Source organism: Phyllostomus discolor, chromosome 6, assembly GCF_004126475.2.
Source record: "Phyllostomus discolor isolate MPI-MPIP mPhyDis1 chromosome 6, mPhyDis1.pri.v3, whole genome shotgun sequence".
NCBI classification, from domain to species: Eukaryota; Metazoa; Chordata; class Mammalia; order Chiroptera; family Phyllostomidae; genus Phyllostomus; species Phyllostomus discolor.
Genome location: NC_040908.2, coordinates 163,356,367 through 163,382,209, shown reverse-complemented (window position 1 = coordinate 163,382,209; position 25,843 = coordinate 163,356,367). Strand labels below are relative to the sequence as shown.

The 25,843-nt window shown below is 42.7% G+C and overlaps 2 protein-coding genes and 1 long non-coding RNA gene across 14 annotated transcripts in view; 1 reads left to right on the top strand and 2 right to left on the bottom strand.

Annotated features, from left to right (window-relative positions):
* Window positions 1-1,096, bottom strand: part of LOC114500658 (secretoglobin family 1D member 2-like) — a 140,053-nt gene extending 138,957 nt beyond the window's left edge. Inside the window, exon 1 of one of the 2 annotated variants that reach the window (XR_004904014.1) lies at window positions 906-1,096. Coding sequence is in view for 1 of the 2 variants with exons in the window: in XM_036029579.1 (XP_035885472.1) it covers window positions 906-1,023 (118 nt within the window). In the remaining variant the exon portion in view is untranslated. The remainder of the gene's footprint in view (window positions 1-905) is intronic. The other variant, XM_036029579.1, reaches the window with a different exon arrangement.
* The window catches only part of LOC114500307 (mammaglobin-A-like), a 259,118-nt gene extending 233,736 nt beyond the window's left edge, over window positions 1-25,382 (bottom strand). For 2 of the 11 annotated variants that reach the window (XM_036029575.1, XM_036029573.1), the window contains exons 1-2: window positions 25,242-25,382; window positions 24,725-24,897 (exon numbers count right to left, since the gene is read on the bottom strand). In XM_036029575.1, the coding sequence (XP_035885468.1) occupies window positions 24,725-24,897; window positions 25,242-25,296 (228 nt within the window). In that variant the 5' untranslated portion in view covers window positions 25,297-25,382. The other 9 variants (XM_036029577.1, XM_036029576.1, XM_036029574.1 and 6 more) reach the window with 9 other exon arrangements.
* LOC118501375 lies at window positions 5,690-7,762 on the top strand. The gene is made up of 3 exons (XR_004904018.1): window positions 5,690-5,794; window positions 5,907-5,962; window positions 7,722-7,762. It is a non-coding gene; the product is annotated as an uncharacterized LOC118501375 (long non-coding RNA).
* Window positions 25,383-25,843: the final 461 nt, after the last annotated feature.

Genomic DNA, 25,843 nt, shown 5'->3' with positions numbered 1-25,843 from the left:
ATGTGCCCTTCCAGGCTGGCATGTGACTTGGTCAGAGAGCAACTATGCAGAAATGGGGACAGATGAGATCAGAGGCAACCCAAGGAAAGAGGAGGAGTCCAGAAAGTCAGATGAAAGAGAAAGAGTAAAAAGCACATGGGTCAGAATCAAGAGTATGATGACAAAACAAAGTATTGTTGGATGAGTGGCTAGAAGTCACCTAGAAACGCAACCAATGCGACCCTGAGATTGAACTGGTTCTTCAGGTCCTAGGCAGACTCCCAGAAAAGGAGTAGTGGGTGTGTATGTGTTGAGTGCTTGAGTGCTACTGATCCTGATTAATTCCTGAGAAAAACAGACCACACTGTCTCTTCTCAAACTGAAAACTCTCCTAAAACCCTCCCAGGTGGAATGTTCTATGAGTCTGAAAGACAGAGTTTGAGAGCTGTGGACTCAGCTAGCACCAAAGACTCTGGGAAGGAAAATGGCCAATAAGAAAGAGTTGGCCTCTGACACCATTTGTCTTACTCCACGATCACAGCTGTTCTTGCTGGTGGTTGTGGAAACCAAGGATTAGTGGAGACATGGGATATTGAGCATTTTGTACAAGTTACAGCTCAGCTGAGTGGCAGAAGTATGATGCACAACCAAATTTTATCACGTCCTGCTGCTTTTGAACATTGACCCTAGATGGGGAGTGAGGCTTCAGATGGGAAGCTCTTAAAAGTGGCCTGAAAGGGTTTTCTGGAAAGTTCTAGGATGTTGGGAATTGATACAGGATGCTTTGGTATTCAGGTGGCTAGTCCACAAATAGTGGAACTGCTTTGGATTCTGATCAGTTCACCCCTCCTCCCCAAATAAGTTATCTACTTCATAGAAGGTTGCTTACCTGGCCTGGTGGTAGTCTGATTAGGAGTGTTACTCACCCTCATAGCAGCAAAGGGCCAGAGTGACCAGCAGGACACACAGGGACAGTCTCATGGTCAATGTTGCTTTGAGTTCAGCTTTAGCAAATAATGAGCAGTTGGTAGCAGGACTCAGCATCCTGGGGAGCCCAGGGCTTTTTGTACCCAGTGAATCTCACAGGTTCTCGTCACTTGGACATGGCAGGTCACAAGGCCTAGCTTCCTCCCCTCCCTTCCTCATAGAGGCCTGTTGACAATCATCATGGTCACATCCCTGGTGACTTGGTCAAGAATAGGCATTGCCAGCACCATGCACATCTCCTTTGTGGCTAAAACTGAAGGGGAAGTTTACAAAACTACAATCAGTTGATTAGCAGGTGCCCCCCAGGATTCAGCTCCTTAACTGGAGTTTCAGAAGTGTGTAATCAGTTGATTGATGGTAGTCTCCTTAAAATTTAGCTCCTTAGTTGTGGGCAGTGACTAGTTTCGCTCATCTGTCTCAGCCTAGCATCTGGCACAGAGAAGGGGAACGGCATATCTTCCTGAAATGTTTGCTTTGGGTGCATCTAAGTGTGAAAGGATGCCTGATGGGTCAGCGTGACTCTAGGCTATTGAGGGAGAAAGATTAGTGCTGTGGGGACATTTGTGAAGATATCAGTTGTTTGGGGGTACAGAGAACACTGTGCCAAGAGGGAAACTACCTCCCCAGCCCCCATGCTCTGACTCTCATCTAACCTTTGAAATATGGTGTAGCAAGGGTCCCATCAAATCAAGCAGAAGACTGTCCTAACTGATGGTTCACTTGTCAGGAGGGTGGTACCTGCTGGGTCCTCAGAGTCCCAGGGCGGTAGTGCCCACAGGGCCCATCATTGTCCTTTTCTAGTCATGCACAGATGCCCCATTGAAGCCTTTGTGCATGGACAGTTCTGAGGAAAGACATGTAAAAGAAGTCTGGGTACTGAGGAGCATGCTTGAGAGCCTCTCAGGAGAGACATGGTTTGACATGAAGTGGTGTTTGGAGGAGGGATCCCATGGGAACAGCTCCAGGGAAGAGCAGACACCATCAACCAGGTGGGTGGTAGGGAACACAGGAACCCATGCATGTTACCCTGAAACACTAGTGCACAGTGGGACATGGACAGCTTTGTGACTGGAGACAGAATAGGCCAGGTAAAGCAGAGGGCCCTTGGGTTCAGGCTGCCCTGGAGATCGAGGGGTGGCTGAGGTGACACCAGTCCACTTGCCCCACTGCTTTTCTATGTGAGGCAATGGGGGCTGCTCCTCTTTGGTGTTGGGAATTCCAAATAGAGCTGCCAGCTGGAAGACAATGTGGCCGTTTCTTGTAAATTAACATCCTCTGACCCTACTACCCAGCAATTGCACACTATGGGGACAAAGATGCCCCTGGATGTGCAATGCTCACTGCAGAGAAGGCTGTACCTGTCTGGAAATAAGTGGTAGATGAAAGTGCTGTGTACTTTTTGCTCCATCATCTGTGAACCTAAAAGTGTCCTAGAATTAAACACTAGTAAACAACAAAGGCCAACATCCTGTCAGCATCATTTTCTTCAAAACAGGGGAAAAACCAGACAAAAAGAAATCAGTGAATTGACTATGGTGTGCAGATGATGGATTGCCTCTCTGAGAAATCTACAATAATCTCCTGAGAAAAAGTGTGAGAATGAATGAAAGTCTATGATGCAGCTGAATGCAGGACAACCTGTGAACTACCCTCTCTTCCCATAAACCTGGTCACCACCTTATGCAACTGAGATAAGGGCACCACTGGCAACAAGAACTCCAGCAGCAACAAAAAATGCAATAAGTATCGCACAGTTCAAGGAAGCAAACCTTGAAACATAAAGTCATGATATTTCCTTACAGATATAACAAGGAATCTGAAAACACCAAGGCACACACTTTGTTCCTGAAGAAATAAAAAGAAATGTAAAGTCCACTGTCCTCAGATTACTGTAGAGTTTTAATCCTGCTCACATCAGAATCCTAATGGGGCAGTTTTACACACTGTTTTGAAATCTTCAGTGCTGTTTGGATCTTTTAATTTTAGAATGTATTCACTTACTGAGTTGAGGGGAAGAGCCCAATAATAGGGCCTGACTACCTGGGTTCATACTTAGCTTCTGAACTTTGTGTTTCTGGGATCTTCAACAAGGTGCTGACCCTGTCAGCCTCAGTTTCCTCATCTGTACAATATGGCTGAGAGCAAAGAATTTGTACAAGGATAAATAAATTAATTCAGGAACAATGTATAGCACACTAACTGCCAGTAGTGTTAGCTCTTTCTATTATGCAACAAAAAGGACAAATGTAAGTCCAAAGACAAGCAGAATAAACCACCTCACCCTCAAAGACAAATATCAGACTGAATCTAATGGACTTTGTGAAGGGGCAATGTTGATTTATCTTAAGTGCTAATTGATTGTGCTTTTGAAATTGGCTCTGGTTCTCGTGGAATTGCTCTTAGTTAAAATAAGATCATCACTTTTCAATCAGTTCATAGCTTGTTTTATGATGACATCTAACTGCTATTGTCTAACCCTAAGTACTGCATATTGGAACCAACTGTATAGGATGGTTGTGGGTGGGGTGGGTACTCTTTATCCCAAGACACAGACAATCCCTGAAACACAGTCTTCAGCAGGATGCACTGGTGACAGCTGTCCTTCAGCAGTGGCTGAAATCCAGGGCTCCTTCAGCTTGCTGTGTCTAACCGGAGAACAGGAATGTGGGGGATGGAAACATTGGAGACATCATCATTTCTGGATCATGATGTCCACGTGTACTTTAAGATACAATTTATGTATCATCTGGTGATACTGGTTCTCATGTGCCACCACCTCTGCATAAACATCCTTGTTGCCATTTACCAAGATGGATGATGTACACATCATCTGTCAGTTTGTGCATGAAATTGACTCTGCATGTGCAACTCCAGACTTCAAGGAGCTCAGGGTAAGCAGTATTTTGCAGGAGGCAACTTATTTCTACAAAGAGGGGTCTCTGTGTCCTGGCTTTGAATAAAATCAAAGAAGGACTTAAAGTGCCATGGCTGATAAACCATTAAAATAATTTGAGTGGCAGATCCCACTGTCAGTCTTGGCCCATTCTCCAAAGGAATACTTGGACTCCAGTGACATCAGCACCACAGACCTCTCCTTTTCACACGTGCACAATCAAGTGACATGTGCTTTCAGAGTCAAGACCTCTAAGGATGAACTATGTAAGTAAACGGGCCTCATTTTTACCAATATATGATGTCTCCTGGGATATAGAACATCAAAAGCAGAGCTCATCCAATTCATTAAGAAATGTATTCATCAATAATATTTTACTTTGATGAGAAGTATCAAAAAGGAAACATATATGTTGGGCCTTCCCCAAGGCTGCAAGGATCTGTGATGGTACCCACATCACCCATGTGCCTCATCTACCACCCTCCATAAGGCCTGATACCACTTCCTCCCCTGGCTTGTGCACTGAAGAATTAGTTCCTCAGACGTACACCCTGAGGCTTCAAGGACACATGTAGGTGGTTGCACTTCACCTTCTCTCTCCCACTGTCCCCTGCCTGTAGCCCTTGCTCCCCTCATAATGATCTGACTGCTTGCTGCAAGTGGTGAGCTGCCAAGGGAGGCCCACAACCAGGAAAGTGCCAGGGCATCAGAGATTGCTCCATTCCTCTTGCTCAGCAAATCTTGTTACAACTTCATTGTCCTAAGATGGCTACATGTTTTTTCTGTGTCATGGCCACATATCTCATCTTAGGAGGAATGTTATCCAACAGGTACACAAAGTCTTACACATCAAATTACAATCACATACCCCGCTCCAATCCCAGAGCTCTGGAAGGTCACACAGATCCAGCAGCAAGGTAAAGACTGACTAAATTACAAACAAAACAAACAAACAAACAAACAAACAAACAAAACCAAAGTGGCTTCAAGCCCTCTTAGTGTCACAATGACCACAGAGGCTGTGTGCAAAGGTGATTGAGGCTCTGCTCATGTGACCTCCCCTGAGCCCAAAAGACTTGCTGATAGGACCCAGTGGTGTTCTTCACCTGGAGAAGCACTCAGGTATCAAGCACTATCCTTCCATCCTGAGCTCTTTCCACCAGGAGCTGAGGTTACCAGGCCAAGGGCAAGCTCTGCAATAGTACACATGTTCTACCTGAGGACCTGACATTACACACAGACATTCTGAGGAAGAGCTACTGAAAGCTATGAAGGCCACCTCCTCACTCAGCTGTTCTGGACTCTGCACACATGGAAGGTGTGCTGGCTATCCTTGAGGTCTGTGCTCCTCAGTGTACATCAGCCCACACGTGAACAGGAAATGGGAAGACTGGAAGTCTTAACCCCACAAACCTTTCACCTCCCAGTCATGGGAGTGTGAGTCCTCTGTACACAAAGGTGCCAAATAGGTTGATAAAAATAAGCAGGTGTTCCATTTCCTGATCCTAGAGAAGAAATGCAGTATGTTGGGACACCCATTGGATGTTGACCAAATTTGATTAGGAATTCCAGAGGATCTTCCTGGGAAAAGAAGCCAAAAGGCCTCAGGGTGTGTCAGATGGACCAGGAAACTGTTGAACTAACCCTAAAGCATCCTCAAGACTATTTACTTTGCTTAACTTTATCCCCTGCTCACCAGAAAGACTATTTTTCTTGAAGAGGTTTTTGTAGTGAAGGAGACAATAGAAGTCTTCTGTTCTTTATGGGTATTGGTCCTCATTAATTCCTAAGCTTCTGACATTTGTGTGCATGTATCCTTGGTATTTTCTGTAAGTCCCTCCCATTGTAGATCTGCCACTCTTTGGTGTAAGATGTAAGGCACAGCAAATAAGACTGCAAAGGAATATTTCTTATCCAACATTGCCCAGTACACAGGTATTGACCAATAAGCTTGTGTGTGAGTTAGTTGATGTATTTTTTATGCTGATAATGTCATCTGTATCATGTTTTAGGCTATTGCTCTTACCTACTATGAACTTTTCTACAGGTCAGAAAAATGGCCTCCATCAGGCTGAAAAGTAAAACCAAGCACCTGTAGATCAGGTCAGTGTGTGCCAGAGCAGGTGTGTGTGCATCACAAGACATGGAAGTGTTTACTGTCACATTCCAGTGACTGGTCCCACTATTCACCTTCAATCCTCCTCCTGACCCCATGCAATCTGGCTCCTGCCCCAACCATTTCACTGAAATCCCTCAGTTCTTATATGTCAGTCTTGAAACTAATTCTGATTTTATATATTGTAAGAGGTAGAAGTCTTGTTTACTCTCTTGATGATGATTAGGAGCTATGTCTGACCAAAAAAATAGTCTTTCAACTTCTGTGTTGTGATGTTGTTTATGCCATATATTAAATTCTCTCTATGTGGGCATCCATTTTTGAGTTACTATCATATTCCACAGTTTAGCTGTCTATTTATAAGGCTACACTACTCTGGATGAGAAGGTAGAAACCTGGGAAAAAGCCTTGGTGAAGACAGAGAAATAGGACAAGACACAGGCCAAGATTAAATGGGCATCTCCAAAGATGCAGGTGAACCCTGTGCAGGTCCTCAGAGTATTCAGAACCATGGACAGCATCTAAGCCTGCACTAACCACCTGCCCCTACACTCTAGGTCCTTAACACCAGTCAGAGTTCTTCACTAGAATGATTTTGGTGAATAGAACACTGAAGTAAGATTGCACAGATTTTTCACCCATGGCAGGTGGGGAATTTTACAATGGCACACCTGTCTTTCAGTTGGTCACAATCACTCTCAGAATTTAGGAGAACTTTTCTAGGTATATTTTAATGAGCTTCAATAAAAATAAAAATGCCTTACCCAAAGAATCCCACATTAACATGGAAATAATGCTCTTGGCTAAGTGTGATGTCCATTGCCTTAGTGTGGCATCAGAATTTGAACAATGGGGAGAGCTGATTCACCCCAGGTTCAGGGAAGGGCCTTTCACCAGCCCTGGGTCCTGAATTTTGGCTGTTATTCAATGATGAAACTGAGTCAGGGAAAGCAAAGTGGGTTTCTCTAGACACTGTCCCCAGAGGAGGAATGTCCCTAGCGGTAGTTCTGAAAGGGAGAAACCACATGCAATTCAGTAAAACATCATCTATCATGAAGAAAACTGACTACTCTTTTTATGGCGGGAATGAGAATTTTAATGCAAGGATACAATGACTAACATACACTCCACTGCAGGACATATCAGCCAAGTTACCCTTGTTCAGGCTACAATGTTGTGATGCCAAAGTCAGAACATGCCATTTACCCTTTTTGAAGCCTCAAAGACAAATACAACATTGTGCTCCCTTCTAATAACTGCAGGGTATCCTGCCTGCACATGCAATGGAGCCTAACAGAAGAGAGTTTGCTTAGGCAGAAATTGAGACCTGACTTTATTTGTGATTAAAAAGTAATTAGCATGGCAAAAAAGTATGATTTTCCTGTTTTCTCTGAATTTTATGAATTGTAATGGTTTTTACACTAACTTTTCCTAATCAAGCCATTGAAACAAAAAAAAAGTTTGCAAGATTTTACTGTGTACACTTGTTGAGGTAAGAATGTCAATTAAAGCCTTAGAAGTGGAGGTGCACACTTTCATCTGGAATCTATTCCATATGTTTAACTTGTTAAGGCAAGTCTGCTCTCTGGCCTTTGCCTAATTGGAAGAAGGCACAAATGTCACCATATATACACACAATTACATGCCACTGCTGATGGAACCCTTCAACTCAGGGGGTCTGGTACAAAACTATGTCAATAAGAACATTAAGGTTTATTCTATCAGGTCAATCCCATTCTCTCACAGGTGGGCAGTGGAATTTTCTGGAGACTACCTGGCATGTGATATAGCTACAGAGTGAAGAGTGAAACAAAAGAATGTACTTATCTTCCACTGAACCAGACACTTAAAGACTTGGACAAATCTAAACAGTGCTACTTTCCCCACTGAGAATAGATATTTGAATAGAGACCAAAGAGCCCTGAACAATGTGGCTCAGTAGGTTAGGCATCATCCTGTGAAGGAAAAGGTCACTGGTTGGATGCCTGGTCAGGGCACATGGCTGTGTACAGGCTGAGTCCCCAGCTGGGGCACAGTAGCCTCCAAGCAATCTATGTTTCTCACCTACATTGATGTTTCTCTTTCTCTCATTCTCCATTCCTTTCCCTCTCTATGAAAATAAATGAAATCTTTAAAAAATGACCAAAGACTAAGGGAATTTGTGGAGAGAGTAAAAGAGGATTGAAGCACTGCTGCACACTGCATATGCAATAAAAAAGGGCCTTCAAGTATGTTATTCAGTGTCTTTTGGAAAACATGCTGCTTGCACACAGGACCAAAGTGACATCCATTTGACTTGTGTGTGTTCAGAGTCTCTGATCTTCCTTTTCTTCCAGAACACACATCTACTATCATCTCACTAACTTTTTTTCTTGCAGTGGATTATAAAACAGTGGATTATTCCAAGTCTCTATGGTCAATTAATATTTGACAAAGGGGTCAGCAACATAAAATGGAGTAAAAATAGCCTCTTCAACAAATGGTGTTGAGAGAACTGGACAGCTACATGTGAAAAAATGAATCTCAAGCACCAACTTACACCTTACACAAAAATAAATTCAAAGTGGATAAAAACTTAAATATAAACCATGACACCATTAAAGTCCTACAGGAGAACATAGGCAAGAAAATCTCAGATATTTCACACAGAAACATTTTTACTGACATGTCCCCTAGAGCAAGGGACATAAAGGAAAGAATAAACAAATAAGACCTCATCAAAATAAAAAGTTTAGGCATGGCAAAAGAAAACAGCATCAAAATAAAAAGAGAACCAACTGTATGGGAAAACATATTTGCCAATGATACCTCAGACAGGGGTTTAATCTCCAAAATATATAAAGAAGTTACAAGGCTCCACTCTAGAGAAGACAAGCAAACCAATTAAGAAATGGGCAAAGGACTTGGACAAACAATTCTCTAAGGAGGACATACAGAGGATCCAGAGACACATGAAAAGATGTTCAATACCGCTAGCTATCAGAGAGATGCAAATTAAAACCACAATGAGATACCACTTCACACCAGTCAGAATGGCCATCATAAACAAAGCAACAAACAAGTGTTGGAGAGGTTGTGGAGAAAAGGAGATCCTAGTGCACTGTTGGCAGGACCACAGACCTGTACAACCACTATGAAAAACAGTATGAAACTTCCTCAGAAAATTAAAATTGGATCTCCCTTTTGACCTAGCAATTCCACTGCTGGGACTATATCCTAAGAACCCTGAAACACCAATCCAAAAGATCCTATGCACCCCAATGTTCATAGCAGCACAATTTACAATAGCTAGGTGCTGGAAGCAACCTAGATGCCCATCAGTAAATGAATGCATCAAAAAACTATGGTACACTTACACTATGGAATTCTATGCAGCAGAAAGGAAGAAAGAAGGAGCTCCTACCCTTTGCAACAGCTTGGATGGAACTGGAAAGCATTATGCTAAGTGAAATAAGCCAGGCAGTGAAAGACAAATACCATATGATCTCACCTTTAACAGGAACCTAAACAACAAAACAAAGAAACAAGAAAAATATAACCAAAGACACTGAAATAGAGGACAGCCTGACAGTGACCAGAGGGGAGAGAAGAGGGAATTTCAGGGTAGAATGAAAAGGGTTTACCAGAACATATATAAAGGACACATGGACAAAAACTAGGGAGGTTGGAAATAGGAGAGAGATGGGGAGGGATGGGTGGGTGGCCTGGAATTGGAGTAAAGGACAGGAAAATGTACTTGAACCACAATTAAAATAAATTTTTAAAAAGTGGATTATTATTGTCACTTCTGAGGGCAGTGCAGAGGCCAGTAGAGGGGACATGGTGCAGAATGTGCAGAGGTCAGATTTGGGGCAGTGGTAGTGCCCCCAGGGTGTGGGTGATGAACAGTGTGCTGTCTTGGAGAACTGAGAAATGATAATAAAATGGATATAAGTCCAGTGTTTTTGATTATCTCCAAGGTTTAGTGTTCTCACTAGTATCACTGATAACAGAATCCTGTGTGATGAACTTTGTAGGCAACTGTTGCCTTGACCTGGATGCCTGTCCAGGATACAACCTGACCTCAAGGGTTCATGCAGGACCTAGGTTTCTACCACTGAATGGCTACAACATCTTGCAGGCCTTTAGGGCTTACAGGATCCCTGATGCAATGGCAGACATTGGAAGAGGTCAGAGTCAAGGAGACATTGAAGGATCAGTCAGTGGTCTCCAGTGGTTAAGGAGAGGGAGGGAAGTAGGTGGAGCACAGGGACTGGAGGGCAGGAAAGCTGTCTGCACTGTAAGGGTAGGTACACATCATTGTACATTTCACCAAACACATGAAATATACAACACAAGTTGGAACCCTAATGGTAACTATGGGCTGTATGTGATATTGATCTGTCAATAGAGGTTCATGAATTGTGACACACACGCCCCTGTCTAGTGGGATTGTAGTTGGGGGGGGGGGGGAGGTTGTGCATGTTCGAGTGGGATGCATGTGGTAAGTCCACGCCTGCTGTTCAATTGCTCTGTGAACCTAAACAGCACTAAAACATTCTCTATTAAAAAAGGAAAGTAGAAAACTGTAAGAATTATTCTCTTCACACAAAAACAATCTATATAAACTTATCGGAGTTTTAGCTAATGTGGATCAAAGCATTGGAGCGATCTCCCTTAAACCGAAAGGTCACAGGTTCGATTCCTGGTCAGGGCACATGCCTAGGTTGCGGGATCAACCTGGGGTTGGGGTGCATAGAAGAGGCAACCAATAGATGATCTCTCTCATATTGATGCTTATTCCCTTTCCCTTTTTGTGCCACCCCTCCCTCTAAAATCAATAAGCACGTCATTGAGTGAGGATTTTTGGAAAATGAATTGTTGAGGACTTACAGACAGGGTCAACAGTGTGGAGATTGCTGGGGGTAGGTGGGTATTAGGGGACTAAATGGTAATTGAAAAGTAAAATAAAGATTAAATTAAAAAGGATTTGATGAATTAAACATTTAAGATAATCTACTGAAAAAAAAAACCAACTAGTGGAACTGATAAGAATTCCTCACATTAGTTGAACCTATGCTCAGCACAGAACAAGTGACTCCTCTCCTGTAGCTCAGCCTTTCCCATCACATGAGGTCAAGGAAAAAGTGGGACTGTGGCAACAGGAACTGTACCAGCGGCACAATACTGAAATGGACCTGCAGAAAAGTGCAGTGTGTTCAGGAAAAATCCTGAAACTTTACTTACAGAGCCACACACCTTGTTCTTCAAGAAAACATTTATAATTTTACAGGTGTCCCCTTTTCTCAAATAATCCTACAGATTCAATGATGCCCCCACCAGAGGCCTAGCAGTACAAGTGTCCTCTGTTTTGAATTCTAAAGTGTGGCCTGTATGACTCAGAATGAAATAATTTGCATTTCTTGGTCAGTGGAGAGAATTCTGAATTTGGGCTGAGACTAGTGGATACAAAATCAGCGCTGGGTCATTCCACCTGTGACTCTTCAGCTGGTGCTGACCCTCCTAGCCCCACTTTCCTCATCTGTAAATGAAGGGTGATATCTTAGTGCTGACCTCAGAGGACTTGTGTTGGGATAAATGGATCCACAGAGGAAACACTCTTTACAGTGTCTGGGAGTTAATGTCAGCTCTTACACTTACATCAGGAAGGACCAAATGTAAACACTAAGTCACACAGAATGAATCACCTCATTCCCAAGCCAAACAGAAGATTGACTCTAACTGACTCTGCCAACAGGAGTGTTTGTTTCTCCTATGTGCTAACAGAGTGTGATTCTGAATTTGGCTCAGACTCCACTGAGATTTCTATCACTTAAGATAAGATCATTACTCCTCAATCACTCTAGGTACTGTTTCATAATCACTTCTGAGTCACTGTTACTGTGGTGATGAAACACTAATAGAGAATATTGGAACTAATGGTGGAGGAGGCTGGTGGGTGGAGATGGGTATTACTTACCCAGGGCATGCAGGGCCTTCAGCCTCTGTCCTCAGCAGGATGTGCAGGCACACTTGTCACTCAGGTCTCAGGATGACATCCCAGGGACAGCCTGGGGTTTTGGTTTTCAAACTGGTGTAAACACATACCTGGGTGATGAAAACTTCAAAGGGAGAGGGGCTTTGCTGTGTTCCTCCAGCATTCCCCACTTAGATCATGTCCTGAGCTGTACGTATAAGTTTTTGGCTTCTCCACTTTTTATATTATTCTTAGCATTCCCCTGTGTATTTTGTACCTACCATTTATGCTTATTATTCCCTCTACCTTAGCCCATTCTCCTGCCTCCCCCTCCCTGCTGATTATCCTCCTTATGATCTCCATTTCTGTGATTCGTTGCTTCATTTGTCTTTTTTTTTTAATATTCAGTTGTCAACAGTTGTGAGTTTGTTGTCATTTCACTGTTGATAGTTTTGATGTTCTTCTTTTTTTGGATAAGTCCCTTTACCATTTCATGTAATAAGAGCTTGGTGATGATGAAGTCCTTTAAATTGAACTTCTGTGGGAAGCACTTTATCTGCCTTTGCCTTCTAAATGGTTGCTTTGCTGAATAGAGTAATCTAGGTTGCAGGGCCTTGCTTTACATCACTTTGAATACTTCTTTCCAGCCCCTTTTGCTGACAAGATTTCTTTGAGAAATCAGCTATTTCTCACTATTATGTGAACACTTTTGTAGGTAACTCTCTTTTGTTCCATTTCTGCTTTTAAGATTCTTTCCTAGGGGATCTAAGATGGCGTCAGAGTAGGAAGGAGCAGATTCAGCTTTCCTCTGCTCAGGGGAGAAAATCCTGACCAATCTATGGAGTAGAAAGGCAAGCGACCAACATATTTCAGCATTTTTGAAAACAGAGGACCAAGGATTGTGGCAGAACTGAAAGAACAAAGAACGGATCCTAACGGGAGTGCTCCAACAAGGTAGGGTCTCAGGACAAGCGTGTGGTCCCGGGGCTGCAGCCCCAGGCCTGGGGCCGCTGCTGGGTTTACCATAGGGTCCTTGGGAGAGAGCCAGGTCAACTGCTCCCTCCCCAGCCGAGCAAGGTCTGAGCGGCTCTGGGAGGAATCCAGGTGCTGGCAAACACACGGGGGCTATGAGCACCTTTGGAGGCGGTGGACACCAGAGGGGCTGAGTGGCGCAGCGGACCTGGACTCCCACGGTCACTGGTCTGGCTGGAGCGTTTGTCGGTGGGAGAAGTCAGGCCACTGTGGGGAGCAGCGGGCTTGAATGGGAGGAATTTCTCAAGAGGAAGGAGTGAATAGACACAGACACTGTTTGGGGAATTCTCCTAAAGTGATCAGTGGCTCCAGCCTCTCTGCTTCCCAGCTGCGGACGGCGGATGGGCGCACCGGCACATGGGCACACCTGCAAGGAGAGCATCCCCGCACACCAGCCCACAGCAGTAACCCTGGGGAAAGACCTGATTCCCACACCCAGGGCCCAAGGCTGAGGAGCCAGTGCGAACTCCACTGGCCAAGGGAGAAAAGCCAAACAAATCATCCTTCAGCCTGCCTCAATCAGCAAGAGCAGAAAAACCAGTTTGGCCACTTTGAAATCAAGAGACTTTTTAATTAGATTCTGTTTTTTAAACAATTTTTTAATTTTTTAAGTTTTATTGTTTTTATTCTCTTTTGATTTCTTTTTTGTCTCTTACCTGATCTCTTGTTTTATTCCTTCCTCCTTCCTGTACTCCAATTTTATCTCTTCTTCCTTCCTTCGTCTGCCTTTTCTATTTTTTACTTTTTAAAATTTTTTCCTAAATACCTACAAGTGAGACAAAATCCTGGATCTGTGAAAAGACCAAAGTTGAACCCAAAGAAGGGGCATCACAACAGCTGGGACAGTGAGATAAATGTCACTCTGCTATTACAGAGAACCTGCAAGTTATTGCATATTTGTATTATTATTATTTTTCCAGTGTTCCTACATCTTTTTTTAATAGTATTTTTATATCCCTCTTCTTTTTGTATAGCCTGCTTTGCTAGGCTGGATATATTGTATGACCTGACAGCTTTCCCCTGATATCTCTTTCTATACTGTATTACTAATCTACTGTCCTTTAACTCACCTGTGTCCCATCAGCACACTACTCGATGTTCTGTACTCCCTATTCTTGTTACCTAGATCTCATAGACTCTGTCATATGAATGTTGCCATAATATTATTGTAAATAACTGCTGTTCCATGCAATTGTAATTACTTCACAACACCCCGCCCCCTGCCCCCAGATCTTAGCCCATTTCAAAGTTTCCTGAACTCTATTACTGTAGTGGTTAACTCTATTCTCTCACACACTACACCTATTTCCTATCCTTTACTCTCACCTTACCCCAGAATCTGACCACCCACAACCTCCCTGCTTTATAGATCCAACTCACAATCCTTCCTCCCCCAACAAGAGTATTATCTTCTTTCCATCCTTTCTAAAAATCAGCTAGCTGGGTGGAAGACCATGGTTAACACTATACATAGTGAAAGGACCTCCTATATCTTCCCTACTTGCTACTTGCTACTACTGTAAATAGCATAGAATCCTCTGTTGCTGTCTTAAATCATTTTGCCTTCCCCCTCCAACTGATGACAAAAAAGAATAGGTGGAGGAGGTGAACACGAGGATACCCGCTGGAAGAGGAAACCCAACAACAAAGGAACCACTAACAGATAACAGCAGAAGAAGGTGAAGGAGGGAGTAGTAACCACATAAACCTCAATCCAGGACTTATCTGGAAATACAACTAAACAGTAGAGACAGTACCCAATACAAACAACTGAACAAGATTTCTTTAAACCTTGTACACACAGAAGAACCAGCTTCAACACAACCTGCCCTCACCAGCACAACAAAACACAGAAGGTGGTGGACAGAGTGACCCTCATTTAACCAGCTGGTGGGCAGGAACTACCAAAGAAGGACTCAACGACAACCAAAACCCAAAGGCAAACACAAAGCCAACTTAAACAACAGCCCAAGACCAGTGAGCTTGGGGGGTCAAGGAAACAGCACCACTGAAACTCACTGCTATTCTACTAAAGAAGTTCACAACATAAACCCAGGGAGCTAGAACAGATCAATATAAGAAGCTGAGGTGAACAAGAAGAGTCTCACAAACAATGGGAAGACAAAGGAATAATCCCCAAATGAAAGGAAAGGAGGAAGCCTCAGAAAGAATGCTAAATGAAATACAGGCAATTCAACTATCAGATATTGAATTCAAAGCAACAATTGTCAGAATGCTCAATGAGCTCACAATGAGCTACGAGAAACTACAGGGAAGCTACAATGAACTCAATGAAAACTACATCAGCATAAAAGAGGAAATAGAAACTCTCAACAAGGGCCAAGAGGAAATGAAGAATACAATCCCTGAAATGAAGAACACAGTAGAAGAAATGAAAAGCAGGATCGATGAAGCAGAAGATTGGATCAGCGAGCTAGAGGACAAAGTAGAAGAAAACACCCAAGAAGAGCAAGAAAAGGAAAAGAGGCTCAGAAAAAATGAAGAAGGATTAAGAGAAATGCAAGACAATATGAAACGTAATAATATCCATATAATAGGGATACCAGAAGGAGAAGAAGAAGAACAAGAGATAGAAAACCTATTTGAAAAAATAATGATGGAAAACTTCCCTAATTTGATGAGAGAAAAAGTCACACAAATACAGGAAACACAGAGAGTCCCAATCAAGAGGAACCCAAAGAGGCCCACCTCAAGACACATCATAATTAAAATGGCAAAATTTCAAGACAAAGAGAGAATCTTAAAGGCAGCAAGGGAGAAGAAGGAAGTAACATACAAGGGGGCCCCAATAAGGCTAACAGCTGACTTCTCAATGGAAACACTCCAAGCCAGAAGAGAATGGAAAGGAATAATCCAAGTAATGAGAACCAGAGGTCTGCAACCACAACTACTTTACCCAGCAAGGCTCTCAATCAAGATAGGAGGCCAAATAAGAAGCTTCTCAGACAAAAGAAGTCTAAAAGAATACACCTCCACTAAACTAGCTCTGCGAGAGATGCTAAAGGGACTGCTTTAAGGAAAGAAAGGAAAAGAGAGAGTGAGAGAGGATCACACGTACATAAAAGGCAATGAATAAGTACCTATCAATAATAACCTTAAACGTAAATGGATTAAATGCTTCAATCAAAAGACATAGAATAGCTGATTGGATGAGAAAACATGACCCACACATATGCTGTCTATAAGAGACCCACCTCAGGATTAAAGATCTGCACAGGTTGAAAGTGAAGGGCTGGAAACAAATTTTCCAAGCAAATGGACAGGAAAAAAAAAGCCTGGGTAGCAATACTCATATCTGACAAAATAGACTTCCAAAGAAGGACGATAAAGAGAGACCCAGAAGGTCATTTCATAATACTCAAGGGAAGAATTCACCAAGAAGACATAAATATTGTAAATATATATGCACCCAACATAGGAGCACCTAAATACATAAAGAAAATCTTAGAGGACTTCAAGAAAGATATGGACGGCAACACAATTATTGTGGGGGATTTTAACACCCCTCTATCAAAAATGGGCAGATCTTCCAAACAAAATATCAACAAAGATATTGTGGCATTGAACAATACCCTAGTTGAAATGGGCTTTACTGATATTTACAGAACCCTCCATTCCAAAGAATCTAAATACACATTTTTTTCAAATGTACATGGAACATTTTCAAAGATTGACCACATGATAGGACATAACACAAGACTCAACAATTTCAAAAAAATTGAAATCATACCAAGCAATTTCTCGGATCACAAGGGACTGAAACTAGAAACCAACCCCAAGGAAAAAAACCCAAAACACTCAAATTCATGGAGATTAAACAGCATGCTATTAAACAATGAATGGGTCAAGAATGATATTAGGGAAGAAATCAAACGGTTATTGGAAACAAATGAAAATGAACTCACAACAACCCAAAACTTATGGGACACAGCCAGGGCAGTCCTGAGAGGGAAGTTCATAGCGATATAGGCACACCTAAAAAAGTTAGAAATATTTCAAACAAACAACCTAACCCTACATCTACAAGAACTCGAGAAACAACAACAAAGACAGCCCAGAGCAAGCAGAGGGAAGGAAATAACCAAGATCAGAGCAGAATTAAATGACATAGAGACTAAAAGCACAATTCTAAAGATCAATGAATCCAAGAGTTGGTTCTTTGAAAAGATAAACAAAATCGACAAGCCTTTAAGCAGACTCATCAAGAAAAAAAGAGAGAAAACCCAAATAAACACAATCAGAAATGAAAGAGGAGAGATTACAACAGATACCACAGAAATATAAAGGATTGTAACAAATTACTACAACGAACTGTATGCCAAGAAATTTGAAAACCTAGAAGAAATGGACAAATTTCAAGAAAAATATAATCTTCCAAAATGCAATAAAATGGAAGCAGAAAGCCTGAACAAACCAATAACAGCAAAGGAAATTGAAGGAGTAATCCAAAAACTCCCAACACACAAAAGCCCTGGACCAGATAGTTTCACAGGAGAATTCTACAAAGCATTTAAGGAAGAACTAACACCTATCCCTCACAGACTATTTCAAAAAATCCAAAAAGATGGAAGACTCCCAAACTCTTTTTATGAGACCAACATCATCTTAATTCCAAAACCAGATAAAGACACAACAAAGAAAGAAAACTACAGGCCAATATCATTGATGAACATTGACACTAAAATCCTCAACAAGATACTGGCAAACTGCATCCAACAGTACATTAAGAAGATCATACACCATGACCAAGTGGGATTCATTCCAGGTATGCAAGGATGGTACAATATTCGCAAATCAGTAAATGTAATACATCACATAAACAAAAGCAAAGACAAAAACCACATGATCATATCAATAGATGCAGAAAAAGCATTTGATAAGGTACAGCACCCATTTATGATAAAAACACTCAGTAAAGTGGGAATAGAGGGAGCATTCCTCAACATAATAAAGGCCATATATGAGAAACCTACAGCCAACATTATACTCAATGGGCAAAAATTAAAATCTTTTCCACTGAGAACAGGAACAAGACAAGGATGTCCACTTTCACCACTTCTATTCAATATAGTACTGGAGGTTCTAGCCACAGCAATCAGACAAGAAGAAGAAATAAAAGGAATCCAAATCGGAAAGGAGGAAACAAAACTGTCACTGTTTGCAGATGACATGATAGTGTACATAGAAAATCCTATAGACTCCACCAAAAAACTGCTTGACCTAATAAATGAATTTGGTAAAACAGCGGGATACAAAGTCAATATCCAGAAATCAAAGACATTTCTGTACACCAACAATGAAACAGCAGAAGCAGAAATCAAGAAAAAAATCCCATTTGAAATAGCAAAAAGGAAAATAAAATACCTAGGAATAAACCTAACCAAAGAGGTAAAAGACCTGTATTCAGAAAACTACATAACACCGAGGAGAGAAATCAAGGAAGACACAAACAAATGGAAACATATACCGTGTTCATGGATTGGAAGAATTAATATCATCAAAATGTCCATACTACCAAAAGCAATTTACACATTCAATGCAATACCTATTAAAGTACCAATGGCATATTTCACAGACATACAACAAACACTTCAACAATTTATATGGAACCATAAACGACTCTGAATAGCTGCTGCAATTTTGAGAAAGAAGAGTAAAGTAGGAGGGATCACAATACCTGACACTAAACTATACTACAAGGCCACTGTAATCAAAACAGCCTGGTACTGGCATAAAAACAGGCACATGGACCAATGGAACAGAACAGAGAGCCCAGAAATAAACCCAAGCCTCTACGGTCAATTAATATTTGACAAAGGAAGCAGCAACATAAAATGGAATAAAAATAGCCTCTTCAGCAAATGGTGTTGGGAGAACTGGACAGCTACGTGCAAAAAAATGAAACTCGAGCACCAACTTACACCTTATACAAAAATAGATTCAAGGTGGATAAAAGACTTAAATATAAAACGTGACACCATTAAAGTCCTAGGAGAGAATGTAGGTAGGAAAATCTCAGATATTTCACGCAGAAACTTTTTTACTGACTTGTCTCCTAGAACAAGGGACATAAAGGAAAGAATAAACAAATGGGACATCATCAAAATTAAAAAGCTTTTGCACAGCTAAAGAAAACAGTATCAAAATTAAAAGAGAACCAACTGTATGGGAAAACATATTTGCCAACGATACCTCAGACAAGGGTTTAATCTCCAAAATATATAAAGAACTTACACGACTCCACTCTAAGAAGACAAGTAACTCAATTAAAAATTGGGCAAAGGACTTGAACAGATACTTCTCTAAGGAGGACATACAGAAAATCCAAAGACACATGAAGCGATGCTCAATATCACTAGCCATCAGAGAGATTCAGATTAAAACCACAATGAGATACCACTTCACACCAGTCAGAATGGCCATCATAAACAAAGCAACAAACAACAAGTGTTGGAGAGGCTGTGGAGAAAGGGGGTCCCTAGTGCACTGTTGGTGGGACTGCAGACTGGTACAACCACTCTGGAAAGCAGTATGGAACTTCCTCAAAAAACTAAAAATGGATCTGCCTTTTGAGCCGGCAATTCCACTCCTGGGACTATATCCTAAGAACACTGAAACACCAATACAAAAGAACATTTGCACCTCGATGTTCATAGTAGCACAATTTACAATAGCTAGGTGCTTGAAGCAACCTAGATGCCCATCAGTAAATGAATGGATCAAAAAACTATGGTACATTTACACAATGGAATTCTATGCAGCAGAAAAAAAGAAGGGGCTCCTACCCTTTGCAACAGCATGGATGGAGCTGGAAAGCATTATGCTAAGCGAAACAAGCCAAGCAGTGAAAGACAAATATCACATGATAGCACCTTTAACAGGAATCTAAACAACAAAACAAAAAAACTAGCAAAATATAACCAAAGACACTGAAATAGGGGAGAGTCTGACAGTGGCCAGAGGGGAGAGAAGAGGGAATTTCAGGAGGGAATGGGTAGGGTTTACAGGAACAAATTTGGAGGACACATGGACAAAAACTAGGAGTGGGGGGTAATGGCGGGGAAGTGGGGAGGGTTGGGTGGGTGGGCTGGAATGGGAGTAGTGGGGAGAAAACTGTACTTGAACAATGGCTAAAATAAAATAAAAAAAAGATTCTTTCCTTATTTTAATCTTGGGCAACGTGTCTTGATGTGGTCCTCTTTGGATCCACGTTGTTTGGATCCAAGTTTTTGGATCCAAAGCTTCCTGGACTCTCTGAGCTTCCTGGACTTGTATGTCGAGTTCCTTTGCCAGATTGGGGGAGTTTTCTGTCTTTAGTTTTCCAAATAAGTTTTCATTGTTTTGCCCCTCCTCTTCTGCTTCTGTAATTTCTATAATTTGGATGTTGCACATTTGGAGATGTCCCAGAGTCTTCTTATATTGTTCTCATTTTTTTAAATTCTTGTTTCTTCATTCTGTTCCAGTTGAATGTTGCTTTCTTCCTTTTGTTTCAAATCATTGATTTGAGTCCCTCTTTCTTTCCCTTCACTGTTGGTTCCCTGTATATTTTTCTTTATTTCTCTTTGTATAGCCTTTACTTCCTCCTTTATTATAGAACTGCACTCAGTCATTTCAGTGAGCATCTTGATTACTAGTGTTTTGAAATCTGCACCTGATAGGTGCTATCTCCTGATCACCTAGTCCTCTTCCTAGAGTTGTGATCAGTTCTTTAATTTGTCCCATATTCTTTTCAAGTATATTTTATTGCTTATTCTATTACAGTTTTCCCAGTTTTCTCATTTATAATGCATCTTCCATGTACCCTTCAGTCCTCCAGCATACCCCTCCTTAATTCATGTTAATGAGTTGTACATGTAAGTTCTTTGACTTCTCTGTTTCCTGTACCATCTTTACCTCTCGCAGTCTATTTTATGCCTATCAGTTATGCTTCTCATCCCATGTATTTCCCCTCACCCTTCTTCCCCTCTGCATTCCCACTGAAATCCCTTCATGTCATGTCCACCTGTCTGGTTCTGTTCCTTTTCTACTTGCCTACTTAGTTTTTGATTTATTAGGTTCAGTTGCTTATAGCTCTGAGAGTGTTCTCATTTTACTCTTCATGGTTTTGAACTTCTTTGGCCCATATTTATTTCTCTAGGCACACCTGTTGATATTGTAATGGGAAGGACCTTAGGTATTCTCCAAGCAGGGCAACCCACATGTCTGTGTTGTGGAACTGTATGTGCAGGAAGAGACAGGGAGGGAACAATGGCACTTTCTCAGGTCTCTCTACACACCTTCAACTGACTGGCAGTTTCTCCCACTGCCACTGCCCCACAGGTTTTGACATCAGTGATTCCGAGGGTTTCTTTTGCCCACTGTGGAACCTTGTGTTGTGTCATCTGTTTCTGCCCCCTTTTGATTTATCTGAAGTCAAATGTGGGTCTGCCTGGTTGGCCAGTGGTCGCCTTGCCATGGGTGTTCTCTGCTCTGGCTGCCTGTATCTGCTGCTCCCACCATTCTAGTTATTTGTTGCTTCTTTAACTCCTTGGTTGTGAGGCTTCAATTCAGTTTGGTTTTTTTTGGTAGTTCTGGTTGATTTTTGTTTTTATTTGTTGTTTTCTTTTCCTGGTTTTATGAGGAGATGAAGCATATCTACATATGACTCCATCTTGGCTGGAACTCCTATTTTTCTTTATATCAATACATAGAGAAGAGGCTGAAAGTACCTAAGGCTCAATAGATCATAACAAGGAACATGCTCCTACTGCTTTACAGCACCTCCAGGTTGGTGATGATATTAGACCCAGACAAAATGAACATGTCCATGGATCCACACCTCACATTGTAACATTTTGCTTATTACCACCCCCTCCACACACACACACACACACACACACTTGTTTATTAGGGACTCAGGGTCCCTGCTGAGTCTCGGTGCTTTTCATGCCTATGCGGAAGTTGGACTTTGCTCACTAATTCATGTGGTCCACTTCAAGAGAGGTCCACACTCTGCACTTCAAGAGAGGTCCACACTCTGCACACCATATCTGCACTTGAGCTGGATGTGTAGAGGGAGCCACAGAAGGCTTGTGATGGGGAGTCTGAAGGAGAAGTATGACTGCAGTCACTGAAATGGGCATGCTGTCATTGGACTGGTTACTGGCTTAGAAGTGAGGAGAAGCCACAAGGTCATGAGCTATGGCAGCTTCAAGGATCCTCAGAGCAAGAGTGGATACCAGAGGTCAGCCCTTGGATGGGGCAGTCAGAGAAAACCCCCCAACTCCTCAGACTCAGCTCCTGGACCACGTTGGCCCTACCTGCTTCAGGACATGCCATAGCTGCCCCAGTGCAGGTAGGGGGATGTTTCTGTGTTCACATGTTTCCCAAAGGCCCGTCTTGTCTTCTGATATAGTTGGGGAGGTCATTCAGATGCAATTTGCCTGCATCACTGGGAAAAGTCGCTGTGAACCATGTGGATTGTGCCAACACAGCAGCAATGGCCAGAGGACATGGTTGATCAGAGTATTGGAAGTAATATTGGAGATGGGGGCAGGGAAGCAATGACACTCGAGTGTCCTTGCCACAGGGTGGCCTGTGTGGATTCCAGAAGGTGGGGGGCGGTGACTCCTGAGAAACTGTCTATGGCCAAATATATCTGATCCACACCTGTGAAAATGCACCAGGCTGGGAGGGAGCAAAGCAGGTGAAAACTGCTGAAATGAACCAGGGAATAAATATTTTGTGAAAGAGATTAAGGTAATGTGAGTGGGATTGGAAGGTGTGAAAGTGTCTTTAAGGCATAAGCTGCCCAATGCACCACACTGATTGACATCCCCTGGGAAGCTGGCCAGTAACCCATGGAGTAGGGGCACACACCAGGTGTTATGAGGGGGAAATAGACGAGCCACCACTTGGTATACAGGGGCCATCACAGATGCCTGACTGTCCCAGGAAAAAGCCACACATAGTCAGAACCCAAGTGTGGAACATGGACATTTAAGCAAGGCTCAGTGCATTGTCAGGAGGAGGAGATGACATTCCCTCATATTTAGGGGAAAGTTTATCTGTAGGGGTTCAACTGTGGGGTGAGAATTTCTTCTTAGGGGTGTGAATTGAGGGTGAGGATTTTTGTCAGCACTTGGTGGAGGTATTATGCACATAGATGGTGAGGGTCTTTGTCAGCAGTGAATGCAGACCTAGGGTCCAGGACAATGAATACCCAGAGTGAAGCCCAACCATGGTAAGCAGGCACAGCATGAAATTGATGCCTGCCATGGACCCTGGAAGCTGAGCAGGCCACCGTCACTGGGACCTGGGGCTGGAAAGTGCCCTGATGGACCTGGGGAGAGGATGAGGGAGGCCAGTCACATGCCAGTGACAGGTTCACTGTTGGACTGTGTGGGATGAGGGACAGGATGCCTTTCAGATTCTCAGCATTTTGCTCTTGAGTTGTGTAAAGGATGATTTTGCGCTGGTGGGTGTGCACACTCATGTGTGTGTGAGAAACACAGGTATGATGAGAGCCTCCCTAAAGCCACCATTTTATTCAACCTCCAAGAAACAACTTTCGTTTTGCAGATCTTTATTGAAGTGAAAATGTATGTGAGGTTTCAACAATTGTCTTGCATTTGTAGATCCGAAGATGAAGAAGGAAATCTAAGCTGTGGTTCTACCTGTCAACAGTCAGTTTGTGGACAATCTCTGAGGTCATGTGGAAGTTAGTACTGAGCACACCAAAAGCTGCTGTATACTGCTTCCTGGAAAACAAAAACAGAGACATCACTTACATCTCACTTGTTCTTACCAAGGAACATCCTGAGGAATAAACATGCCACCTCATTGTTTTCCTGGATTGGTCCACATGCATTGACAGGAAGCTGGTGCTGGAAGAGAAGCTGGGAGTATTGCATTTGTTCCATCTCAGGTGAACATAAGTGATGCCATAGGCTGCTGGTGCTATTCAGTCTTGTCCCCCTATGGTTGGTTCCCTTGGTCATGTTGTCTGCAGGTTTCCTCCTCTTTGAAATAACATAGCCAAAAATATGTTGTGTTTCAGTTTTCACTACCTCAGCCCAAAAAATGAGGGAATGTAAAGTTCTGAGTTCCTGCACATGAGAAGTAGAGCAATCAGCCTATTGGACCCCCCACCCACAGCTCTTATGGGGGACAATACATTGCAGGTATGTGCTCCTCATGACTTGTCTCAGTGAGAATTTAAGAAATATTTGCACCATCTTGAACTGAAGGGGCTGATCATTTAATAATTTTTAAGTTACAGTAAGCACATATACAAATGTTACTGTTTCACCACTTTCTTAGTGATGTGCACTTTCCTCTCTCTGCTCTGGCAGTATGTCTAGGTGGTCACCCTGGAATGTTTTAAATGGTATATGAGGGCAGGGAATGATAACTAGAAAATACTACACCACATCTGTCATATGTGAAAAGGCTGCCGCAGGTGAAACCACTGATTTCTGTTCTCAGCTCTCCCACAGGCTGGGGGGATTCACAACCATGGATTCCATGCATCACTCTTGGGCCTTTAATTCACAGTCAAGGAATCCAAGTACTGGTGCCAGGAAACCTAGGTTCCTTGACAGTGCACTGAAGGCTGTGTTAATAAGATGGAAGGAATCTTCCTGACAAGCATGACCATCATATGCTTCAAAAGAGTCGTCACAAACTGAGAGCCTGCGTGTCCTGTCCCATAGTCCAAACACAGTTAAAGAGACACTGAAATTACCTCCAGCTCTTGAACCTTCTCCAGAGTTTCCTCGCTCTGATGGAGAAAGCATTCCTTCATGAATGTGTAGGCCTTTTCGGTTTCTTCGCCTGGTAAGAAGTCTTTGAGGTTATTGATGTATTCAGTCACATCCACATCAGGATCAATGGTCGTACTGATCATATCATCCAAAAGATCGCAGCCAATCCCTGGGATAAAAGCAGGCAAATTCAGGCTCAGTGACAGAGGTGTGAGCTCTGACTAGGGCCTGGCTGTGAGTCTGTTTTCTTACCTCCCCACAGGGATATTTGCTTAGAGAGGCTGTGGGAAGGGTTTGAGTCCTCAGTTCTAGGAGACTCAACTCAGGACCTGAGATTTTCATTTAGACCTAAAGCATCTGCTTCCTTGTCTTTGCCCCCACCAATACCCCATACACACAGCACTGACACTAGAGAAATGGGCTGCTCTGCTCAGGGAAATGGGGAGCAGCAGCACTTGCACAGAGGCCTCGAGAACATCCCTCCTCCAAAGCCAAAAATCTGTCCATGCCCACCTGCATAACAGTACAGGGGGAGGGCAGTCAGCATGAGGACTGTCACCAGCTTCATGGTTCAGGCAGCTGCTCTGGGCTGGTCGCTCTGACGTGGTAGGAAGAAGGAGCTCAGTTAGGAGGTGACTGTCCAGAAGGAAGCCTTTTATTCTCTTGGTGGCTACCCTAATCCCTCCCACAAATTATGGAATGATTCACAGGGTAAACCTGTCCTTGGGCCAGGAAGGGAGTGGGAGAATCTCCCAGACCCAGTCTGCCTGGGCTCTGTTCCTACAGCTCAAGGGGACAGAGCTTGGAAAACCGTCAAAGGTCTCAGAATTGCAATAATGGTGAGGACATGTGATGAAGTTAACATCAGAGTGCTTGCAAACGAATAAGGCGAATGACAACCTTGTGAGCCTGTCTTGTCATCCCTGTTGCTTTATTATTCTTGTGGTCCCCATTATCTCTTCCTCCTTCCCCACTTCTTTCTCCCCTCCTCCATCCTATTCCTTTTTCACCTTCAACTCTCCCTCCTTCTCCACCACCCTTTTCCTCTCTTCTTCTTCTCCCACCCTGTTACTTTTCTTGTTTTTCTTTTACCTGTTCAGGGTACAACAACACAT